The sequence below is a fragment of a genome, unplaced genomic scaffold (assembly GCF_019419815.1).
Source record: "Pyrus x bretschneideri cultivar Hongxiangsu unplaced genomic scaffold, Pyrus_bretschneideri_v1 Contig19, whole genome shotgun sequence".
NCBI lineage: Eukaryota > Viridiplantae > Streptophyta > Magnoliopsida > Rosales > Rosaceae > Pyrus > Pyrus x bretschneideri.
In genome coordinates, this window is record NW_025999490.1 from 3,983,145 (window position 1) to 4,006,866 (window position 23,722).

A 23,722-nucleotide genomic window follows, 5' to 3' on the forward strand; every position below is an offset into this window, starting at 1 on the left:
GGTTGCTGATTGAAGGTCGATCCCACACCAAATTTGAGGTGATGAGATAACATAGATTACACCAAATTCTCTCTCTCTCTCTCTCTCTCTCTCTCTCTCTCTCTCTCTCTCTCTCTCTCTCTTCCGTTTTATAATTCTTCGGTTAAATAAGCCTACAAAAATCTTCAATTCGTTACATTATTTTGGGGGTGGAGTGGAAGCTAACTAAGATTCTGGGGTTGCTGACTGAAGGTCAATACCACACCAAATTTGAGAGGAGGCTAGTCAACCCCACTGACTGACAGAAGCTGGGGACCTAAATGTTTGTTCATATATTATTTGGATGAGAATCTTAGGTCATCTCATCACTTGTTAAAGGGAACATGAAAAAAAAGAAAATATAAACTTTGATCAGCAATTATTAAGGGCACAATTAATTTCTAGGGTACCAAGGACAAAGAGTTAGGTCGATTATAAGCATAAAAACAAGGAGAAACAAAAAATCTAGCTGGTGTAGCGATTTGGAGAGAGAATTGGGTTCTTTTTATGAGGATTTTGGGGATCCTTCAATCGCATCTGTTTATCATATATCATGTGGTTAGTTTTTGTCAAGTACTGTTTATATTCAATTTTTAAATAAAACAATTTACAATGATTTGTGATGCAAGATTTACGATAAACGGATGTGATTGAAAGATTCTCACAAAGAGAATCATGTGAGAATCCTGCTAGAATCCTCTTGGGCGTAATTGAATGTGCTCAAGTTAATTAAGTTAATGTGTTTTTCTCTTTGTACAGAAATTCTAAATCCTACTAATTGTAATAGATTAGATTAGAATATCACTGAATGAAAAAATATGCTATGTTTTTTTAGCCACTGTAAAGTTGCAAAAAGAGTGTTTAGTGACAGATTGGCAGTTGTCACATGCATAACTGCCTTAGGGTGATTGGGCGACTGTTGTTGCTAACAAACTCGAAAATTAGTGAGAAGGTTCTAGAGGACATCAATGCAAGAAATACATTACTGAATTTAACCACCAAATTTGTTGGGAACTTTAACGAAAAATTCTTGGTATTACTTACTTTAACGAAAAACCATATTTTCTCATTAAAAAGTTGATTATGATACTATTCACTTTACTCTTTAATTTGTTCTTATCGTTAAAACTCAAAGTTTTCAAACCACTTTCATTAATTTTCTTTTTGGAATAATCTTTTGTAACAAGTGAATTTGAATCCCTTGAGACACAGTGTATACTATACGTTGATCTATAACTCATGAACTCATGTTAATGTTTATTTTCTCAAAATAGATTAGATGCTGGCTTCGTCGCAACAATCCACTCTTTTAGAGGTCGGAAAAAGTAACAGAGATATTTCAACCATCTTTTAACCACCATCGTGTGATTTATCAGTGTCAAAAATCGAATTAAAAAATGATGAAACCTAGAATTTGACCACCCTGTGGTTCATATTTAATGACTCAATAGTGTGAATATGGCAAGTGCAGCAGTCCATTTCATCATTAATTTTGTGGACAGTACAACTTATAATTGAGATAATTAGCATTTAATCCTAATTTGCCGCCCATTCAATCCACATTTGGAAATATCACGTTCATATCGCCAGCCACCCTCCCATCACACAATTTTTTTGTAGCCAGAATTGAAAATGATACAAAACCAGAAAAACCCAATCGAAATTCCACTTTTACCCTTATTCTTTTGAAACGCATCCGAGTTCTCAAAGGTCAAGTCACCGCCTAATTATATAAAGATATTAGGGCAGTTTAGGTAGTTCGACCCTCTGCGAACACAATGATTTGTCCGTTGTACCGAAAGAATGGCTTGCAGGGTTGGCAATGTCGCCTCTCCCTTTCTCATTTCCGAACGACACAAAAACACTCGCACACTCACAAATCACAGTCTCTCTCTCTCTCTCTCTCTCTCTCTCTCTCTCTCGGCAGTTAAGCTGCTCCAATCTCTCCACCTACTCTCTCTTTCCATTACATTCCTTCATTCATTGCAAATTGTTCTTTGTAAAGCTTGAAGCTTGTTTTGTTGCTATGAAACCATTTGGTCGGATTTTCTGAGGAGAAAGAGAAAATCAGCTCAGAAAGAAGTAAAAGATGCCGCTGGTGAGGTTTCAGGTGCGGAACGAGTACAGCTTGGGGCAGCCTCAGCTGTACAAGGAGGTGAACAGAGAAGATCCCAAAGCTGTGCTCGACGGCGTCGCCGTCTCTGGCCTCGTCGGGATCTTGCGCCAATTGGGGGATCTTGCCGAGTAAGTGTGCCTTCCAATTTTACCCGGGCAGTTCATTTCTTGCTACCCTTTTGCATTTTCTTCCGTTTTCTGCCTGTTTCTCCATCTGGGTTCAGCTCATTCACTCTAAAGTTTACATCTTTTGGGGTTGCAGTGAATGCAATTTGGTAACTTTTGTAATTTGGCAAATTGGGTTTTGCTTAATGGTTATTATTTTTTGAAATTAGCTGACAAATCATTGGTAATTGCATTTTCTTTTAGATTAAACGTTGTGGGATTATAAGTTGAATGTTTGTTGTTTTTTCCTTGCTGTTTAAGTATGATGCCTCACTGCGCTATATGGGGATTGGGGTGCATGAGTTATCACTTTCCTAAGGCACTTGACGGTTTCTGGAAAAGCTCTGGATCCTGAATCTTTGTAGTTTTCTGGGGTTATGGTGTTTAAATCATTGCAAAATATGGTAGCTTTGTGTTGCAGCTACTTTCAGCATAATGTCATTTTGGGGTGCTACTAGATTTCGTGGTAGCTCCTGTTGGTAAAATGTAACAATTTATCATGGTCAAAGAAACTTAGTTGCCAGTTGCCAATGAACTTTACTTTGTGGCCTGTTTGGGGACATTTAGATGTTCATATTTTTAGAGTAGTGGACCCGTATTTCAGTTCCTGTGAAGCAAAAATTTGGACCTTTGATATAGATGATCAAGTTTGAAATGTAGAACGCAATAGGTTGAAGATAGTGATTATTGTTTTATAACAACTGTTGTTAACAGTACTAAAGTAACTTAAAATATGTAGGTTTGCAGCAGAGGTCTTTCATGGCTTGCAAGAGCAAGTGATGACAACATCTTCTAGAAGCCATAAACTGATGGTTCGTGTGCAACACATTGAAGCTGCACTTCCTTCCCTCGAGAAGGCTGTACTTGCTCAAACAAGTCACATACATTTTGCTTACACCGGTGGTATGGCTTTTGTTTCTACCTCTATGGCTGTATATCATATGCCAGCTATTTCCAACTCGTATCAACAGATGTAGTTCTCTCCTGTGCAAACTTCTCTTCTCATAAAGTTCTATACTGGTGATTTTATGATGTAAAAAGGAAATTGCCTATGGCTAGTTTTAGCTACCATTTACATTCATTACAAATTTAATTATAAGTTTGTTTTGACAACCATTAAAGGACCAGATATTGAAACCAAAAATCATCCTTAAAAGAAAGTCTAGGAAGATAGAATTATATGTCGATTCATATTTAGTGCAAGTATTCTTTTATGGTTTTGTAAACAAGAGAACTGCAATTTTCTCAGATGTGGGTTATTTTTTCCATATACAATCGTGCATTTAAATTATCTTGGAAACCTTGGAGAACACTACTGACCGTAGCGGCAAATTTACACGTGGGACAGCATTACATAGACTGTTAATTTTGAGGGGATTACTTCTGTACGAACCTTTCGTGATTGACCTTGTTTCATCTATTCTTTATTATGGATATAATTTTGTTATATACTCTATAATCCTTATTCCATGGATGTGACGTCATTAACCTGATAATTGAATCATTAATAGAAAGCAGTTGCTTTGCAGGTATAGAGTGGCATCCTCGTATTCGAAATGAGAAAAATCATTTGATCTACAATGACTTGCCACGTTTTGTTATGGATTCATATGAAGAATGTAGGGATCCTCCACGTTTGGATTTACTGGACAGGTATGATTGAAATCTTTTTTTTACCTATCTTTACCTCAATTGGCTTACATTTCATGGATAAATTTTTTTATTTAGCTTAATTAGCATACAAGTAGTGTAAGTAACTGTCACATGATGGAATCCTTTCCTTTACCGTTCAGATTTGATACTGGTGGCCCAGGATCTTGTTTGAAGAGATATTCAGATCCAACCTTTTTCAAAAAAGCATCAGCTATCCTTGATGAAGAAAATGTTAAAGTCCGAAGATCTAGGAAAGCTCAAAGAAGCAAGGTATGCACCTTTGTTTTGAGGAAACACAATAAGCAACTGTTAACCGTTATCAGAAGTGGCTATTTGATAGTGAATCAAAGAATACCCAAATAAGCATAAGTTGCAACCTAGTTATTGCCAACCCATGTTAGGTTTGGTTTTGGGTTTGAAAAGCCTTGACCTGGTCAGTTCTCTGACTGGAGAGCAACCTAAACCATCCCAAATCTTTGCCCACCCTTAGACATTAGTGCTCCATTCCAAGCAGAGAATTTGTATTTCATATTTCAACGTACTTTGCTTATGCTTTCATATGCAATATTGTGGATGAGTAGGGCTCCAAAGTTTTCTTAAGAGAGATAGATGCAGGCATATTTTATCATTGTTAATTTGTTAACAATTTCTTCTTGAGAGAGCTTGTTTTTCTGCTATCTGTATGCAATGCTTTATTGGATTATTCTATCTCTTAAGTACCTCAATGGTTCTGCCAGTTGGGATTTGTCTAATTAAAATGTTGAAATGGACAGAAGAAAAGAGGATCACAACGTAATGGAGAAGTATTGCGTGGTGCATCAGCATCTAATCGCAGTAGCAGGTATCCTATATGTTTACAAAGACACACACACACACACACATACTTAGAGGAATTCTCTAATTAATTCATAATGTTTAAGTGACTTATGGCTCTCATCTTTGACTGAATGGAATTAAAATACTAGATGTCTGACTATGCAGAATGCAACATATTTCTCCCATTGTAAATGGGCGAAGCTCATCTTCTCAAACTGGCTCCACAGCAGACATGGCATTAAAATCTGACTTGGGAGACAATTCCATTTCTTTTGATTCAAGAACTGAGTCGGGATATATTGAGTATGCTGCCCATCCAAGTTCCTCCATGCAAGCCGAAGAACATAAATCCAAGGAATCACCTGCTTCTAAGTTGGTGCAACATGATGATACTATTGATTCTGTTTCGCCTGCTGATCAAACTGGATTGGTCGGTGATAACTCTCCTGGAAGCTCATTACAGGATCAAGTTACCTCTGGTTCATCTTGTGTTAACTGGGATGTGAAAACAGAGATAGTGGATCCAAAATGTCAACAAAATGGTATAGATGAAACTACAGAGATACATCCAACAAAAGATGACTTGGATGCACATGAAGCTGGAGCTGGTAACTTTAGAACTGTTGAGCGAATGGATGCCCTCTTTGTTGATGAAAACATTGTGGAATCAATTTCGATCAGGAACCAGACTGATGAAATTGAAAGTGAACCAGACAATTTCATGGATGCTCTTAACACCATTGAATCAGAATCTGAAACCGATTTAGATTGTCTAACAAAACGAGAAGTTGAACATTTCGCCTCTGTTGTCAGCAATGAAGAACCATACGGGGTACATGACATTAGCCTTGATTGTTCAGGCCTTCAAACTCCAACTTCTGAATTTCATACTTCAACATCTTACATTTCCTTCGAAGCAGAAGTGCCGACAGATCTGCCAAACTCAGCCTTGTCAGAGAGTCCTACACGTAAGCAGATGCCTCAGATAGACATCAAACCTTCTAATCCAAACCACACTGTAGGCACCAATAGTGCTGACTTTTTTTATGGTTTAAGGTTAGAATCTGTTAGTGGTGATTCAACATCCTCTGGCTCCGGAACTACTAATTTGGAGGATAAGACCATAAGCAGTTTATATATTCCTCAAGAATCTCCTGCTGACATTTCCAGGAGCAATTCAACATCTCCTTCCTCTGGAACTACTAACGAGCAGGACAAGACCATAAGCAGTTTATGTGAGGCTCAAGAATCTCCTGCTGACGATTCCAGGAATAATTCAACACCCTCTGGCTCTGGAACTACGAATGTGAAGGATGAGATCACAAGCCCTTTATGTGAGTCTCAAGAATCCCCTGCTGATGATTCCATGAATAATTCAACACCCTCTGGCTCTGGAACTGCGAATGTGAAGGATGAGATCACAAGCCCTTTATGTGAGTCTCAAGAATCCCCTGCTGACATTTCCAGGAATAATTCAACACCCTCTGGCTCTGGCACTACGAATGTGAAGGATGAGATCACAAGCCGTATATGTGAGTCTCAAGAATCCCCTGCTGACATTTCCAGGAATAATTCAACACCCTCTGGCTCTGGAACTATGAATGTGAAGGATGAGACCATAAGCCGTTTATGTGAGTCTCAAGAATCCCCTGCTGACATTTCCAGGAATAATTCAACACCCTCTGGCTCTGGAACCACGAATGTGAAGGATGAGACCATAAGCCGTTTATGTGAGTCCCAAGAATCCCCTGCTGATATTTCCAGGAATAATTCAACACCCTCTGGCTCTGGAACTACGAATGTGAAGGTTGAGATCACAAGCCGTTTATGTGAGTCTCAAGAATCCCCTGCTGACATTTCCAGGAATAATTCAACACCCTCTGCCTCTGGAACTACAAATGTGAAGGATGAGATCACAAGCCGTTTATACGAGTCTCAAGAATCCCCTGCTGACATTTCCAGGAATAATTCAACACCCTCTGGCTCTGGAACTACAAATGTGAAGGATGAGATCACAAGCCGTTTATACGAGTCTCAAGAATCCCCTGCTGACATTTCCAGGAATAATTCCATAAATTTCTGGACTAATGGTGGCCTATTAGGACTTGAGCCATCAAAACCTCCTGATTTCACCATGCCAAGTCCTATAAGTCAAGATTCTGCTAACAGAAGTCACACTGAGACAGTTGGTCTCTCAAATCATGCTTACAAGCTTGTAGTTGATGAGCACGAATGCGAACATAGTCCATTGGTTGAGAATGCTGGTGGTAATGATAAGGATTTGAGTTCTAAATGTTCCATATCATGCTCGGAGAATCAAGATGATGGCATCACCTTCAAGAAAATACCTAACGGATTTTCACCCACTGAGTTGTATCCAAAGCTTCGTAATCTTGGTGATATGATGGAACCTGGGACTGTGTTGCCAGTTGCTCCATATGGAAAATCCACTTCCAATGAAGCGAATCAGGAGAATGAGGAAAGCTCTTCTCGGGTTTTTGGGCTTGGCCGTAGGTTACTTGTGAATGGTTTTGGTAGAAAAGCTGCACAGGCTCACGATGACGGATCTGAGCCTGCTAGTTATTCAAATGCTGGTGTACTGGACCAGAAAAATGAGCGGCACAGAGTAGAGTACCAAGCATTTCCGGAGACATCCTTCAGAGATCAGTTTGAGCATGGAACTGGTATTGGTTCATCTCCTTCGTCACCACCACTTGAACATATGAAAATATCTTTCCATCCCGTAGATGGCATTGAAACTTCCATACTCAAACTGAAATTATCTGATGGCAATCAAAGCCATGAAAGCATAAGAGACATGTTTCAGTCATTTCAGTTGATCCCAGAACCTGCTATTCCTTTGCATGAATTTGGTTCTGATTCCGATGATGACACATTCTGTAGATCATCTCCATATATATCTGATGATTGTCATAGCCAACTCTCGGAGTCGAATTCTGAACAATGGGAATCTAGTGAAACTCTAGAAAGAAATAAACATGGACTGTATGATGGTTTATGTGGATTCTCATCAGAGGAATGTATATCCACCTCCCCAGAACTGGGCGGAATATCCCATAATGCCACTTATGGTGACGGTGGAAGTAAAAGTGTGCACACCGAGAATGGTCTGGAACATTCTCTCTCTGATCCTGTACTTGATCTTCCAAGTTTCGATGCTTTGGGACCTGTACTTCAGCAAGAAACAAAAGATGATTCAGATCCAAAGGATCTCCCTGGTTTGAGATGTTCAGTGGATTATACACCAGGACCACCACCTCTTCCGCCAGTGGAATGGCGTGCTTCAAAACCTCCCTCGAATGTTACAGAAGAAAAACAAGATGCAATCGAAGGTTTTCGACATGCATTAAATGCAGAACTTTTGGGGTCTATCACCCTCCAGCAACCTAAGCCACCAGTAGAGCAACAACAAATGAATGAGGATTTCATTAACCCGAAACGCAAGGTATCATTTTGTTTAATTAAATCCTATTATTTTAAGGCATGAAAGGTATTCAAATAGAAATAGCGGGGGAGTGAAAACTGCTAAAGGACAGATTATCAAATTCTTCTAACTGCAACAGGACCAGCACTTGAATGGGCAGAAAGAAGCTGATCAGGCTCTAAATGGCAAAGGGATAGACGAAAAAGAAGATTTCCTACAACAAATCAGAACAAAGGTGAGTCACCATTTTTTCTTGTCATTTGGCTGCTTTCCAAGTACAAGTCACTTTGTGTTTGTACTGGAGCGTTTCATACTCATATGTAAAACGTGCCAAATCGAGGTTTTTCTCATCTCTTCTACCGCTGCGGATCCATATAAGCTCTATTACTTGGAGCAGGCCTGGTTGTACTAAATCTTGATAGATTGATTTTATCTTGTAGTAAGGCTTTGCTAACTTTGTGACCTTGCGAACCACATTAGAGTAGACTAACAAAGAAAGTATTGCTAACTTTGTGCTCGTTTCTTCTTACGTCCTTCCAGTCATTCAACCTGAGACGCACAGTACCAGCTAAGGCAGCCGACACACCAGTACCCACCACCAATGTCAAAGTCACTGCAATTTTAGAGAAAGCAAACGCCATTCGCCAGGTTCCCCATTTCCCGCTGTCTCTTTACTTTCCCTTGCCTTTTGTCCATTCTCATTATTTGCATCACAGCAACCAAATTGACAATTTATCAAAACTTATCAGGCTGTAGGGAGCGATGAAGGTGACGATGACGATACCTGGAGTGACACTTGATTCAACCGTGGCTATGCCATCCCGGGAAAAGCAATCCGCTTGTTGGTTGGAGTTCACAAACTTGGCCGAGGGCCGAGGCTGTGTTATATATATGTGAATAACTTCAGTTTCTTTTGTAATTAAGTGTAGGTGCTAATCTTGTATCCATCCAGTGCAGTAATTTTGATTGATCCCTTCACATATTTGAGGCAACCATTTATGTAAAGGGTGGTCCTATCCACACACGCATTTTTACCTTTCACACACTTCATATTAATTTTTGTCATTTGATCATCTTCATTTCATTCGATCCGACAATCGAAAATTAAGAGAAGTGTGTAAAAGGTAAAAAAAGATGCGTGGATAGCACCACCCTATATAAAATGCCTGAATATATAAATTGTTGCTGTCTGATTATATTTCGAGAAATTGCTTTTAATCAGGTTTAAGTAAACCATTTTTTCTTGTGAGTGCCAAATTTAGAACACAACTTTAAAACGACATTGGCCATAATTGTGTTTGCGTGATAATTTTTGACCTGTTTAGCACGATTAATAATCTGTTTATGTAATCGTGTAACCTGCTAATCCGTATTTGATCCACAGAAACTGTATAATATGATAAAACCTATTTAAATTGAAAACGAAATGACATGTTGATGTAAAATTTATACCTATGCTTGTTAAACTGATAAATCGTGTCCTTACCATGTATTATGTTTAATAATCGTATTGTACGTGTTTGGGTTTGGGAAAAAATACCTCATTAATAACTGTCATGTTTAGGTTGACGCAACGTTTTTCTCTTAACGATCCACCTTAAACACAAATTAACATGACATCGCAAAAGACTTGTCACTCAACTGATTATCACATTATATGAACAAAGAATGTCTAATATATTCAGCCAAGAACCCAAAGCCCTAATTTTTTTAGACGTATTATTTCACAATTGATTATTTCTACAGTTAAAAAGCAGTTTTTTTAAAAGCATAGGAATACCAAACTAACGCTACGTGTGCAGCTGAACTACTACCAACCAGACTAATGAAAATGAAACAGAAACAGAAACTGAAACGTGAAAAGTACCGAGTATTTTATACAAAATAAGAAAGAGTACATGCATGCAGATGGGGTAGTAGTCTGAGATCAACTTTCTGTAAATTTCCTGTCGGATTCAGAATTTTAAAAACACATATAACTGCGTTTCCAATTCATCAGACTTTTAAAAGACGACTTCTTCTTTCTTTTGTCCCCCATTCTTTGCCCTTTTTCTTTTTACCTTCTTTCTTTTCTTCTAGAACGTATCTGTATGATATCTCTACAGTTTCCTTAATATATATATATATATATATAATATGTATGTATATTTTATGTAAGATACATATACATATATATATATATGTTATATAAAATATCTGTAGAACACGATTTATTAATTAATCTGGTGTTGGGCTGGCACCGCAGCCAACCGGCACACTGAATTCAATATTTAGTATATTATAAGTGAAACACGAAAAGAAGACTCTCTTTTTCATTTGATTAAAGCCACTTGGCCACGGATTAAAAAACCCTAACAGCAAAGCAACGAGCATTGCTTAATACTAATCTTTCCAACTCACCCTAGATTGGCTTTATTTAAAAAAGATATAACAAGAAGTGATATGCGATTAGATATTAGAGGACATATCACATCTCCTCTCTTAAAAAGTGAGAAATGTGATATTACAAATTAACAACCGTAAGCGTGATTTGATGGGAAGTATAGAACAGAAACTCCAGTAGAATTGTTTGATTAAGGTATCTCTTAAATTGGGAGAACTACTTTTAAATTGTGTTGGACACAAAACACACTTGATATTTTATATTTTTGTGAGAAGTGTTCTACGTATAACGTGGTTAGTCAATTCTATCTAAGTTTTTCTCGGATTGCCAGGGGGAAGCAAGTTATATACATTCATCTGCCACCTAGGATTAACCTACCAACCTTGTTTAGTTCCAAAGTAAATGCCCGTCAAATGAAAATTACCTTGAACTAATTAAGGGAATAATTTGAACATTTCAACTTCAAAATTGGCTATGAGAAAGGAAATGCCAATATTATTCTTGTGATGTTTTTTTATTCTCTTTACAGGCACACTAGAAAGGCATTTTCACCCCTAAAAAGAGGTACCCCAAACCATCAAAAAGATGCTCTCAATTAAATCACTTTGTTCTTTACATATCCTTTAATCTTTTGACTAAAAGGGACTTTTGAATTGTGCTACTTTGTCTGTCTGCGTTATGCAGGTTATGAAAAGTGTTGGAAATGAGGTTCCTTGTTTGCATAATTTAAATTGAATAAAGATTCCTTTATTAAAGAAAAAGGGCATGCTAAGGAACTCTCGACACTTCTCAGTTTAACGTCAATTTTTCGTGTCAAAATTATAAAATATTATGTAAAAAACATAAGGTGATAAAAAGTAAATGAAAAGTTCTACTTTTGAGAAAATCTTGTTACCATTTCTTAGAAAGAAATCCCATTATTTTCACATTGCTTTTTATTATTATTATTATTGCAAACTGAAAGGTACCCAGGACCACAAACACTACAATGTCAAGCGTCAAAGTGTGATCAAAAGGAAGCAACAAAGTTAATCATCAAATCTATTGGAACCTGAAAAGATGGCTTTGAAACAAAGTGTTTAGCAATAACATTATCTTAGTAGCACAAGTGATATCCCACTTGAATGACCCAATAACATGCCTTAAACATCGCCTAATTGCTATAAAACATAGTTCAAGTAATATATATGTAAGACATGCATCCCCTCCTAGGAGGCATTTATGCTGGCTCACTGCTGGCAGAATCTGATAGGACAACAAAAATCATTTAAGGCATGTATAGATGCGTAAAGTTTTTCTTTTTTCACCTTTCTTTTTTAGATTGAATAATCTTGCCTTGGTCATCTAAATAGAAATTTCAGTAACTTCGTTTAATTAGAGCAGCTCTCACACTAAATAAGATAAGCGCTAGATTAAATAAGACTAAATTACAAAGAATCTGATGCTTTTGTAAAAGATACATATACATATGAATAGCGTGATTGAATAACCATACAAAAGTGTTTTCTCGTTTATTGGATCTTTACTATTGATTCTTTATCCATTAAATAATACCATTATAGATCTTTAAAGTGATTACTGATATCTGGATGAAACATACTGTAATTGGCACCTTTGAAATCATGCTAGCACCATATGCTAGCACCATATCGAAACCCCCTTGTTCTCCATCCATGCTTTCTAAAAAAGCTCTAGCTTTAAGACCACCTAACTAAAATCTTTCATTTTTCTCTTTTCTTAGAAAGTATATATAAAGTTTTCCAGATACAAAGCTTCTGCTTCACCAGTACTGCTTAAAGTCGCTAATTAGATATCGCATTGGTTTTGTTTAATCAACCAAAAGCAAAAACCCTAATGCATTGAGATTTCTCAAAGCAAGCACTTTTACTTTATTGCTTTTTATTTTTCCACAACTTTTGATTTTAGGGTATAATATGCACACAACGACAACTTTCATTAGCAAAACATGCTTTAATCGGTCTCTTTATGCTTCCCATCCATCAACCACTAACACTTTGTACGCGACCTACCTGGACTGGGATCGACTTTTAGACTTCATGATGATAGCGTGGAGTAATGATGTGGACAAAAAGCTCACCGTCAACTTTTGCAAACCACCTGCCCTAGCTCTTGGCGGCTGTCATATGGATTTTACACATACAATCCTGCTTTTAATTTAAGCACTTTTATCCTCTCACTTCCTCTATAAATACATAAGCACTCGTAGTAGCACAACACCTTTCCTTAAACCATACAAGGTGTATGTTTCTCAAAACATAAACCATCTCTCTCTCTCTCTCTCTCAAACAAATCCCATGGCTCAGGTCCAAAACGGCCAAGATGTTCATGGAATTAAGCTTTTCGGGAAAATGATTACACTGCAGAACAGATCATCACAAGTAAAAGAAGAACCCATAAAAGATGATCAAATGGTGGAGAAGCGGCCAGATAGGATCATACCATGCCCAAGATGCAAAAGCATGGAGACTAAATTTTGTTACTTCAATAACTACAATGTTAACCAACCTAGACACTTCTGCAAGGGCTGCCAGAGGTACTGGACGGCCGGCGGGGCCCTACGGAACGTGCCTGTGGGGGCTGGGCGACGGAAAACCAAGCCGCCTTGTCAGGGGATGGCCGGGTTCCCGGAGGGTTGTGTATATGAGGGTTCAGATGTGGTGCACCAGTTTGAGTTGGATGGGGTGGTGGAAGAGTGGCATGTGGCCGCAGAACAAGGCGGGTTTCACCAAGTTTTCCCGGTGCTGAAGAGGCGGAGGAGCGGCTCAGGTGGTCAACCATGCAGCTGAATCATCATATTGTCCTAATTTATTCTTCCACAATATTCCATATATAATAGTAACTTCACGAAATTGAAAAATGTGTATTGTGAATTAGCCTAATGGTAATTATTGGTGTGTATTTGTACACACACACACACACACACAAATTGGTATTGCAATCTTTCATCCCTATATAATTAATATGTGGATGGAATTAATATCGGTCGGAAAAGAAAAAAATTCACGGAAATTAATGTGGAATCGAACTCAATCATGCAAATGAGCACATAAATAAATATTTTATGCGGCCTGAAACAGTTGACCATGTAACAAGTGGACGGATAGATTGGCTAAGTGAGCACAAAACTTAAATTAAAGATGAGAAATTTTTTAATGTGTCAGGCGTATGATTTGGTACACTAAAAAAATATCCCATCAAGAAGGACATACGAAAGAATGTGAGAAACTATGAATGGAGACTCAGACACAGGAAGGCTGGTTTCTTCTTCCCCTTCTTATACTGAATTCTTCTTTTAAATGGACCAGATCGTCATTGATTAAAAAAAAAAAAAAGAGAGAGAATTTCAATCTTTGAAATTCAAAGAGAATTTTAATTTTCATAAGCTTTGGCAATATATATTACTGTTCACAAGTCGGGTGTTTTGATGTCTTATTGGAAAACACCCTACTTGTCACCATTTTTGTGCACCAAAATCCTAAATTCTCAAATTTTAATTACTTGCCAATATAATAGTCATAGCAAGTCATCCGGTCATTCATTTTCAACCGCACGATCAAATCCAACGGCCATGGACGAAAATTCAATTAGTTTATGACTATGAACCATCTGATTCATAGGGCACTACTCGTAAAAATATGAGACTTAATAAAATTTAATCTGATATGATGTCATACTAGTCTCACTTAGTGTAAGAATTGACCTAATAAAAAAATCTACCAAGATTTCTCTTTAATAAAAAATGTGGAACATGAAGGAAAATCGGTTGGAATTAGAATTTCGAGAATAAATGATGTGTTTCAAAGTGATTGAGGGCGGTGGAAATACTAGTAATAGGGGAAAAGCATTATTTGTGTTTAAAAGGTTTTTCCAAATAAGAGATAGTGACGGGATATGAATAGCTAGTGTTTCAGGCACAATACATTAACCCCGCTCAAATCCCGCAGCATTTCTACAAGATTTATCCGTCAATGAAGAACTTCTTTATATTTAGGTCCATTTTGGTTGATGAAAAATCAAAAATTAAATTTTGTATTCCCCTTTTTCTTTGGTAGAATTAGGTCAAATTAAATAAACAAAGGTTTGTCGTTCGGTAAAGAATAAATAAATAAATAAACTGCGGTCCAATAACTTAATAAATAAATAAATAAATAAAACCTTCACATTCTTCAGTGGATGTGTTAGCTTGCAATAACTTAATAATAAAAACACACAGGTTTTGAATTTGTAAATATAAATTCTAAGGCAACAGATTTTTCTTTTCCATTTTGCTACAATTAAATTTAGCATTCACAGTTCAAAGGTTACAGTACAAACTGCAAATAATGCCTCTTTCCAAAATTTCTCGCACTTTACGGGTCCTCTCCGACCCCCTCTCGAAAAATAAAATAAAATAAAATCGGTTAAAAAAACCAAAATTTACACCATGCAACGTAGAAATTTGCTCCGCAAATAAGGGCACTGCATGTATATTTTGTTATACCTGGGGCAAAACTCATCTGCAATCTGCACCAACTGCTTCACTGATGGACTTGTAACCATCCCTTTCTAAGCACTCGGACAATTCAGCCTAAGAAGAATAAAATGAGTATTATATGCACGTCTTTGACGTTAGGCGAAAAAAAAAGGTTTATGCAGAACGAACGCATCAGAAAATACCTTTATCTGGGGGATGAGAGCAGGTCCCCCGTAAGCAAATGCTGTATAAAGCTGAACAAGACTCGCACCAGCTCGTACTTTCTTGTAAGCATCCTCACCACTAATTTAATGGCATGAACAAGATCAAGTTTGACAAAATAATAATCAAGATTTGAAAACAAGAGCATCTCTAATTCTGAATAAATAGATGTCAACGAAGACAAGATCAAAGGACGATTCTGATCTTACCTGCTAACGCCTCCACACCCAATTAAGGGAATCTTTCCCTGAATGATATTACATTAACACGGTCAAGCTCTAATATATAACGTATAAATGAAACCAAAAGGGAAGAACATTGACTGTAAACAAATAGTTCACATAGATCCGAAAGAGGACTACATGTTTCAAGCCATAAAACTGCCTTCCATAGCAAGTAAATAAAAGAAAATCAGTTTGGCACCAGTTGAATTACAGTGAATGTCACATAGTCATCAGACCCGAAAACAATGACAAGCTACTCTACATGAAGCTAGGATACAATCCATTTTAAGTCATTTACTTTCATAATTCTATACTTTGTAATGTAAGAGACAGAAGAATTATCAATAGTCCAACTTTTCTTGTAGTCAAGCCATGCAGGATGAAAGATCAGTACAGAAATGACATATCCGGACAAAATTCTTCATGCATCTTCAAACATTTAAGTAATCAAACATAATAAAGAAGTGGAATCTGTAAATATTGTGGATAACAGGTTATATGAGTTACGAAGAGACAACATACCCTCGTCAAAATGTACATCTCCTTTAAGACATTGGTAGACATATCGAAAAGTGGCTTCCCACTCAAGCCACCAGCTTCAGAAGCCACCAGGTGTTTACAAATAGTTTCTGGTCTTGACACAGTTGTATTTGATATAATCTAGAAGAAAAAGTAAATAAACATCATAAAGAGTAGAAGAAATTGCAGTGAATTTAAGTATAGACCAATATACTGAAAGATAAATATGTTATGTATAATCATAACCTCATCAACATATCAACATGCAGAACACCACACGCAGCGGGAACTGACTAAGGTTAACTTTCTCCATTTTCTTTAGGAACAAAAGGACTAAGTAGAGGTTCTTCTTATTAAGAAATATGAAATGCTAATCTAGTATAATAGGTAAGTTTGTGATTGGAAGAAAACATACCAATCCGTCCAAGCGAAGGGCAAGGGCAACCTATATCCATAAACAAAGAACCATGAGAAAACCATGTTAAGGGGTGAATAAGAAAATCAATTACTAGCACGGATACATACTGCAGCAATATCTTCAAGGTCTCTTTAGACAAATCAGGAGCAATTTTCACAAGCAATGGAGGAGGACCCTCCTCACCCCATTGCATTTCATCACGAGCACCTTGAACCTTGATAGGAAGAAAGTGTTACAGGAGGTAACATTTGCAGACATTGTGATTAATAAAAATAGAAAATTCATGCTTTGAGCTCCATACCTGCTTCACAAGGTCCTTTAACTGCTTTCTTCCCTGAAGCATACGCAACCCAGGGGTGTTTGGTGATGAAACATTTATCACCTGCAGGCAGATAAGCATAAGTTTGATCGAATTGATGCAACAGGAATTGAACTCGACACATATACACAGAAACTAAAACCTCATTGCTTTTAGTTTGGAAATTATTACCAACAACTTAACTTCCGAGGATTAATATAAAGAATCATGGACGATTATGTATGATGATATGGAATTGGATGTTCAGCAATCACAGATTCCAACCAACTACAAATTCAGCTTTCACTGCTGAAGTTGAACGACTTTTACTTTTTTATAACATTTAATCTGAATCATTTCCAGATACAAGTTTGATTGTTGATATCCTATTCAAGTAAATAAAATTGGACTTCCTGAATATTGCTGCCCACCTGACCAATTCTGTTGTATAATTTGTGAGATCTGAAAGGCTAGCCAAAAGATGGTATGAAAGTATGCAACTTTTAAATGAATGAATCAACTAAAAGACCACAAGAAGGAGGCCTATTCAAAATTCATCTCTCCTTGCTTTTCCGCATGGATAACCAACACAATAACAACATATCTTATTAGATGTTGGCCACTAAACTAATACAGGCATCACAATGAAGTTGATGCATTTGTGAGTACCAAGGAAAAAAGTGAATTCTTGTTATACAAGTTGGGTTGGTAGAGAAAAACCTACCAAGTAATCAGCATACTGCGACAATGTATGAACCCCTTGTCTATAATCAGCAGAAGCATCTTCACTTGTCTTATTCTTCCCAAGATTCACACCTAGTAGGCCGGGGCCAGCTTTACCTCCAGGTTTGACTTCTTCACCTGAAGAAGATGAACTTGTAGTCTCATCCAACTTCCTCTTACCGTGTTGAGCACCCAATCGCTTTGCAACAACAACAATTCCTTCACTATTAAAGCCACATCGATTGATGATAGCTCTGAACACATAATCAGGTAGATTGATAACACATAAGTTAGAAAAATAAATGGAACCAAGCCAACTTATCAGAAAGAAAACTTTCAGGAGCCAAAGTACCTACACCACCTTTAAAAGTGACTCAACACAACATACGAGGAGGAAATTCATGCCTTAATCAGAACAACATAATAAGAATATAAAATATACTCTTACCCTTCCTCACGCAATCTGAAGATACGAGGCTTTGGATTGCCCTCTTGTGGAACAGGGGTTACAGAGCCAATCTCTACAAATCCAAACCCTAAACTAAGTAAACCATCAACTGCCTCGGCATTTTTATCAAAGCCAGCAGCAAGACCTATAGGGTTGGAGAACTTCCTTCCCCAAACTTCTAGCCCTAAATTTGATGGATCTGGTCTCTTCTCTCTAGGAACCCAACCACGTGCTGCAGCTGAGACAGCCAATCTGTGAGCAGCCTCAGCATCCAGAAGAGCGAAGAATGGATTCACAATTTTTGTAGCTGAGAATAGCCAGCCACTTCAAAAAGTTGATATCCAAAAATTAGCAATAAATGTAACTAATTTTTAAGTTCAATATTTCACAAAAACTTAAGCCATTCAACAAACTGATAAATGAATTGGCTTACGTGGTTTCTACTTAATACACAGAAATAAGTACAAACTAGAAAAAACATACTGCCATGACAAGAACGATGCAGAACATAACGAGATGGCAATTCATAATTTATTACCTAATGAGTACCATCGAATTACCAATGAGTTAAGAAATTCCAATTTCAGTCTTTAGTGCATCCACCAAGACCCAGACATCATGATGGGGTCGAATACCATCTTGGCAAAAGAAAATACGAAGATAAATGAATTGAGAATTAAGTGCTCATGCTTTTAACTGATCCTTTAGGTGCCTCGTTAAACCCGTAAAGAAACAGATACAAGTATCTTGTGAAAGGCTTCACCCTTACACTCTGACCAATAAGTAATGTGCATCGCAGGAAACAGAAGGTTTATTCTTTAATGCCTCAAGACGCCTATAAACTTAGCACAAGAAATTTATGATTTCACAGTTAAAGAGTATTAATTCCAAAGTTTTTAGGTGACTACGAGAAATCTACAGAAATTCGCCCTCCTCCAAAACAAAATTCACACAGGTTGAAACAATGCAGCACTAGAATATACAAAATCCAAGCATCCAAGATTGCCTTGAAAGAGTTCTACCTCTGTTACGATCATAATCTTCTCATTGATAGAATGCTTGGTTAAGATAACAGTCATTGGAAATAAACATAAACACCGCAACTGGTAAACCCAAAGAAAGTTCAAATGCAAACAGAGCAAAACTTCGACTCGAAAAATGAAATTCGGTACCAGAAAGTTGCTTCATCCACAGTGCTCACATAAGCTCCGCCACCGATAACTAAGCCTAAGGTGGCTGCCGTCAACAACCTCCCCTACAGTTCAAAACAGGTACACACCCCACTTCAGAAAATCAAACAAAATTTTCTTAAAACATGCAAGATGTTGAACAAAAATCGACCAAAATTAAATTGTAAGCAAGGAAAAGTGAAAAACACCAATTTGGAGAGATGGGTTTGAAAATTTACTGGAAAAAAAATCAACACTTTAAGTTTCATAGTTCTTCCTCTGTGATTATTTGCAACGAGAGAGAGAGAGAGAGAGAGAGAGAGAGAGAGAGAGAGAGAGCGTACTTTCTTCGAAAAATGAGGAATCTTTGGAGCAGTTTGAGCAGCAGAAGAACAATGTCTGGCACATGCAACAGGAGCTGCGCATGCCCTTTTGAACAAAAAGTCTCTCAGCAATTTTCTGGAAGCCCTTGCCGCCATGGCCTTCAATGATGAAATTAAAAACTCAAAGAAATAAAAAAAAAAATTGAAACTTTTACAATTGTTTAAATTTCGACGAACAAGAAAACTAAAGGAAAATTGAATAGCAGAAAAGGAACGTACTTGTTAGCAGTGAGCGGTGGAAGGCAAAGAGAACCACACTGACGGCGGGTTGCGGCGGCTAATTGAAGGAGCGGGCCAAAATCGGTAGAAAAACGACACGAGTGGGTTTGGCTTCTTCTCTCGTATGCGGGTGATATAATTTGGGAAGCGGGCACCCGGTTTCTTAGATTAATCGGGTTAGTTTTCGTTTATGGGTCATTTAGTGGACTGTTCACTTCAAGAAGTATACACTTTATATATTAGACTACAATCACGTCGTTACATGATATTAATTTATTTATACATGGGTACGTTTTTATTAATATTATACTTTAGATTATAGCATATCAACTATATGGTCGAAGAATATTGAATTTACTCATAACATTAGGTGGTGTTATTATTTTACTTAAATTATAACAAACGTGTTTTTGTTTTTATATTTAATTAATATCCTCTAAAAATAAGACATCGACCTTATCGTTTATGTATATTCACTTATATTATAGCACATAGATTAATAACATGACATGAGAATATTATGGTCACTCACAACTTCTCAAATTCTTTGGGTTTGTGATGTAATGAGGAAAAATGTAATCATATTAATAGAACACAGCCTTTCTGTTGAAGAGTATTCAAGTTTTATATATATATACACACATTGTTATTATTTTTAAGGATATAGGGATGGTTCAAAACGATTACAACAATTTAGAAAAATGAGAAGTTTCGAATCCGAAAAGCATGGGTAGATACCCAATATTTTATTCGCTAAATTATTGAACCGTATGCAAGAGTATTCAAGCTTTGTAGACCTACAAAAGTTTTTGATGTGCTGAAAGTTACTTCAAATTATAATAGAGTGAGGAAAAGTAAAATGGTTGTGATAGCAAATGATTGTTCAGTTACTATATATCACCCTTATATTTTAGATAATAAACAATCCTTTATATTTCAGATTTTTTTTTTTTTTGGTGACTAGAGGGGTGAAGACACTTCAGACAAACTAATACATATCATTAATAACAATAGATCGGCTCATAAGGGCACCTATAATATCATCCGTTAAATGTTGTATAAGTCATTAGAGAGGAAATTGAAAACAACACAATCCAAGGTCTAGATTGTAGCTTCATTTGCTTAGCTGATCTACAACATTGTTCACTTATTATTCAGTTGAGTTGGGGGAGAAAGTAGAATGGTTGTGATAGATAAAGTTTATGGCAAATGGTATTTAGTTACCATATTACCTTTCTGTTTGACTAGCATGAGAATTCTCTTTATACATATCTATTTGTCCTATTCTTCACTTGTAATTATAACTAATAAAGATGACGAGTTTAAAAACAATTTATTCCTCCATCTTTTATGACTTGGCGGAAGTTTAGGTTTAGGGATTACGAACCTCAGTTACTCTTGGAAAGAATTTCTGGAATACTATAAGTTGTGAAAGAAATTCTCGTTTTCTAAATTTTTATTGAATGAAAGATGCCCAATACGAGGCCTAAGAACATATTATAAAAGCTCGCTTGAGAAAACTAAAAGACAAGCAATAAAACCCCTTCAAACCCCAAAAGACAAATAATAAACAACCCTCATTTTTAAGTAAATTGTAGATTTCTCTGAAAAATGGCTCAAACCACCACTTTTGTGGGAGAAGGGAGAGCATTTTTCTGCAAAAGTTGCATTTTCTTCGAATTCATATATTACGGGCCCAAACTGACATGCCAAATGATGAAAGTGGTGTTCTTCCGAACAACCTGAAAAGTGCAAAACATCCACTTTCGAGATATAACTGCAGTAAATAATTTTTTAACCCCTGAATTACCAATTCTCCAATCACTTTTCTTAATTAAATGACGATTCCTTCTTTTAACTCTCCTACATCTAAAATAACACAAACTCTGTCCTCCGTCATCTTAAGTTCGATACACATAGTATCATATTCAGATTCATATATAAAGAAAAAGAATAACATTGCTGTGAATGGCCAAGGAATCATATACTTTTTTTTCATGGCTAGAAATCATAGATTAATAGAATTTGCTTTATTGTTTATACGCACTTTATGATCACAAACTCTTTTTGTATAAGCTACCAATTGAGGAGGAGAAACTTGGGTAATATATATCACAAACTCAATTTTTATGGTTCGGCCTTGCAAAGAACATGAACAAGATTCATTAAGGTCCTTGATCAAAGGGTTTAACCTCTATTATGTCAAGAAGAAAAACTCAAGCAGATAATTAATTAAGGAGACTGCGTGAAACCTTGTCGTGATTAAAAGGAAAAAAAATGAATATGTACTGAAACTAATAATTCAAGCAAATGATCCAAACCAGACCAAGTGTGTGTGTGTGTGTGTGTGTGTGTGTGTGTGTGCGTGCGTGTGCGTGTATGTAGAAAAAAGGAGTAGCAGCTGATCACAAGCAACTTGATTAATCAAGATTTGAAGAATATTGCAGCTAACCCTAACAAAAATATACCCCCAATTAAGTACTACTACCGCAGATCGATAGATCGATCGATGTATACTTTACATCTCTCATACATCACGTTGGATTAGTAGGGGAAATTAATAAAACCCATTTATTGATTACACATGATCGAAAAATGAAGGCCGGGATATCGATTCCTACTGTTTAAGTATGTAAAATTATTGATGGCTTATTCAGCACCGCCATCATCAATGTCGCCATCGGGGGTGAGTCCGAGCTCCTTGAGGACCTCAGCGCACTTAGGATCAACCTCCTTCTTCATGAAACCGAGAGGGTTAGCCATGCGATGAGGCCCGGTAATGCCGTTGTGGTTCGTGAGACTGATCCTCGCGCTGAGCTTCACATGAAGCTCGTTGCTGATCTCGCTGCAGTCCTCCTTGGGACTCTTCACCAAGATCACCTCGCAAACCTCCTCTTCATGGTCTCCTTCCACCGGAATGGAGTAAGTTCCTAAGTCGTCGGTGTCTGCCTCTTTGCTTAGAGTTATTTTCCCCCCTTCATTCTCTCTGCATTCCAATCTCACCTTTGCACCTGCACATACGTACCATTCCATGCATGCAATGCAACGTCAGGGAAGAGAAAAGAAATTGTCTGATATCGAGTATCAATCTAGTTTGTTTTATATTTAGTAACTCTTAAGTTTTAACTATATATAGATAATGCATCAGGTACTGTAGGTTGAACATACGTACCTTTGAGGGTCTCGCTGATTCTGGTTACAAACTGGATGCGGCAGTTGTCGCAGTAAACGATGCCGTGCACATTGAGGGTCTCGCCGCAGTAGGCGACGCCGACGAGCGACAAGAAGCAAAGGGCAGAGACAAGAAAGATACTATTAGAATTAGCCATCGTCAGGTTAAATTTCGCGTTTTTTTTTTTCTTGCTTGGATATCAGAGGAGGACTATATATGTGCAGATTAGAGGGGGATGGCTTTTCTATACAGAAAATAGGACGGGATTTGTTTGATTTTCTTGTTAGCAGTTATTTTTCTGAGGTTGTCATTTCTTATCTTGTTTACTTGTGGTTAAGACAATTATTTTGACTCGCTCTTTGCTCCTTGAAACTCTCTCCGTCTAGTTACTACTTACCAATAAAAGAGACATGCCAGAGCAGAATTCCTTCATCTTGAGCATTTTTAAATAACTTTACACGAAGCTTGTGATGCACCGAGGGCTACATGAAAATATATTTTATGATGATTTTTGTACCATTTCACGAAACCAACTAAAAGCAGTGAGTTTTCGTAAAACCTTGTACTAGTTCAATAATAAAAGAAGTATTAGAAGTAATTTAGAAACAGTCTTTATCATTTATTGGGAGTAGGGACCTTCTCTTAAATTCTCTATTTTGTCTTTCCCTTTCTATAAAAAATTAATATAAGATGTTGACGTGTCTTAACTGTAACCGTTCAAATAGGCGGGAAGGAAAGGGGAGGAAAAAAATGAAGGGAAGGAATCCTACTCCCATGTATTGATGCATACGTAGGCTAAACAAAGTTCCGTTGGTTAAAACATATCTATAACGTTTCTAATTTTAGGAAGAAAACAAA

The 23,722-nt window shown here is 37.1% G+C and overlaps 4 protein-coding genes across 4 annotated transcripts; 2 read left to right on the forward strand and 2 right to left on the reverse strand.

Moving 5' to 3' along the window:
- Window positions 1-1,769: 1,769 nt before the first annotated feature.
- On the forward strand, window positions 1,770-9,448 carry LOC103940993 (protein SCAR3). Its single transcript, XM_009351209.3, has 9 exons — window positions 1,770-2,262; window positions 3,038-3,201; window positions 3,828-3,951; window positions 4,092-4,221; window positions 4,725-4,792; window positions 4,933-8,233; window positions 8,352-8,447; window positions 8,753-8,860; window positions 8,962-9,448. The coding sequence occupies exons 1-9, from the start codon at window positions 2,108-2,110 to the stop codon at window positions 9,010-9,012; spliced, it is 4,197 nt and encodes a 1,398-aa protein (XP_009349484.2). The 5' UTR covers window positions 1,770-2,107; the 3' UTR covers window positions 9,013-9,448.
- Window positions 9,449-12,797: 3,349 nt separating this feature from the next.
- On the forward strand, window positions 12,798-13,676 carry LOC103940896 (dof zinc finger protein DOF1.5). The gene has a single exon (XM_009351106.3). It carries the CDS (start codon window positions 12,911-12,913, stop codon window positions 13,400-13,402), a length of 492 nt encoding a protein of 163 aa, XP_009349381.1. The 5' UTR covers window positions 12,798-12,910; the 3' UTR covers window positions 13,403-13,676.
- Window positions 13,677-14,847: 1,171 nt separating this feature from the next.
- On the reverse strand, window positions 14,848-19,853 carry LOC103940808 (dihydroorotate dehydrogenase (quinone), mitochondrial-like). The gene is given in 13 exon segments (XM_048582294.1): window positions 14,848-15,183; window positions 15,273-15,372; window positions 15,501-15,538; window positions 16,038-16,175; window positions 16,450-16,479; window positions 16,560-16,582; window positions 16,585-16,666; window positions 16,754-16,834; window positions 17,475-17,727; window positions 17,922-18,245; window positions 19,094-19,176; window positions 19,435-19,572; window positions 19,693-19,853. Coding segments are annotated over 12 exon segments (1,362 nt in total). The 5' UTR covers window positions 19,570-19,572; window positions 19,693-19,853; the 3' UTR covers window positions 14,848-15,108.
- Window positions 19,854-22,094: 2,241 nt separating this feature from the next.
- Window positions 22,095-23,610, reverse strand: LOC103940548 (olee1-like protein). The gene is made up of 2 exons (XM_009350719.3): window positions 22,865-23,610; window positions 22,095-22,703 (listed from the first exon to the last, which is right to left on the reverse strand). The coding sequence occupies exons 1-2, from the start codon at window positions 23,019-23,021 to the stop codon at window positions 22,342-22,344; spliced, it is 519 nt and encodes a 172-aa protein (XP_009348994.1). The 5' UTR covers window positions 23,022-23,610; the 3' UTR covers window positions 22,095-22,341.
- Window positions 23,611-23,722: the final 112 nt, after the last annotated feature.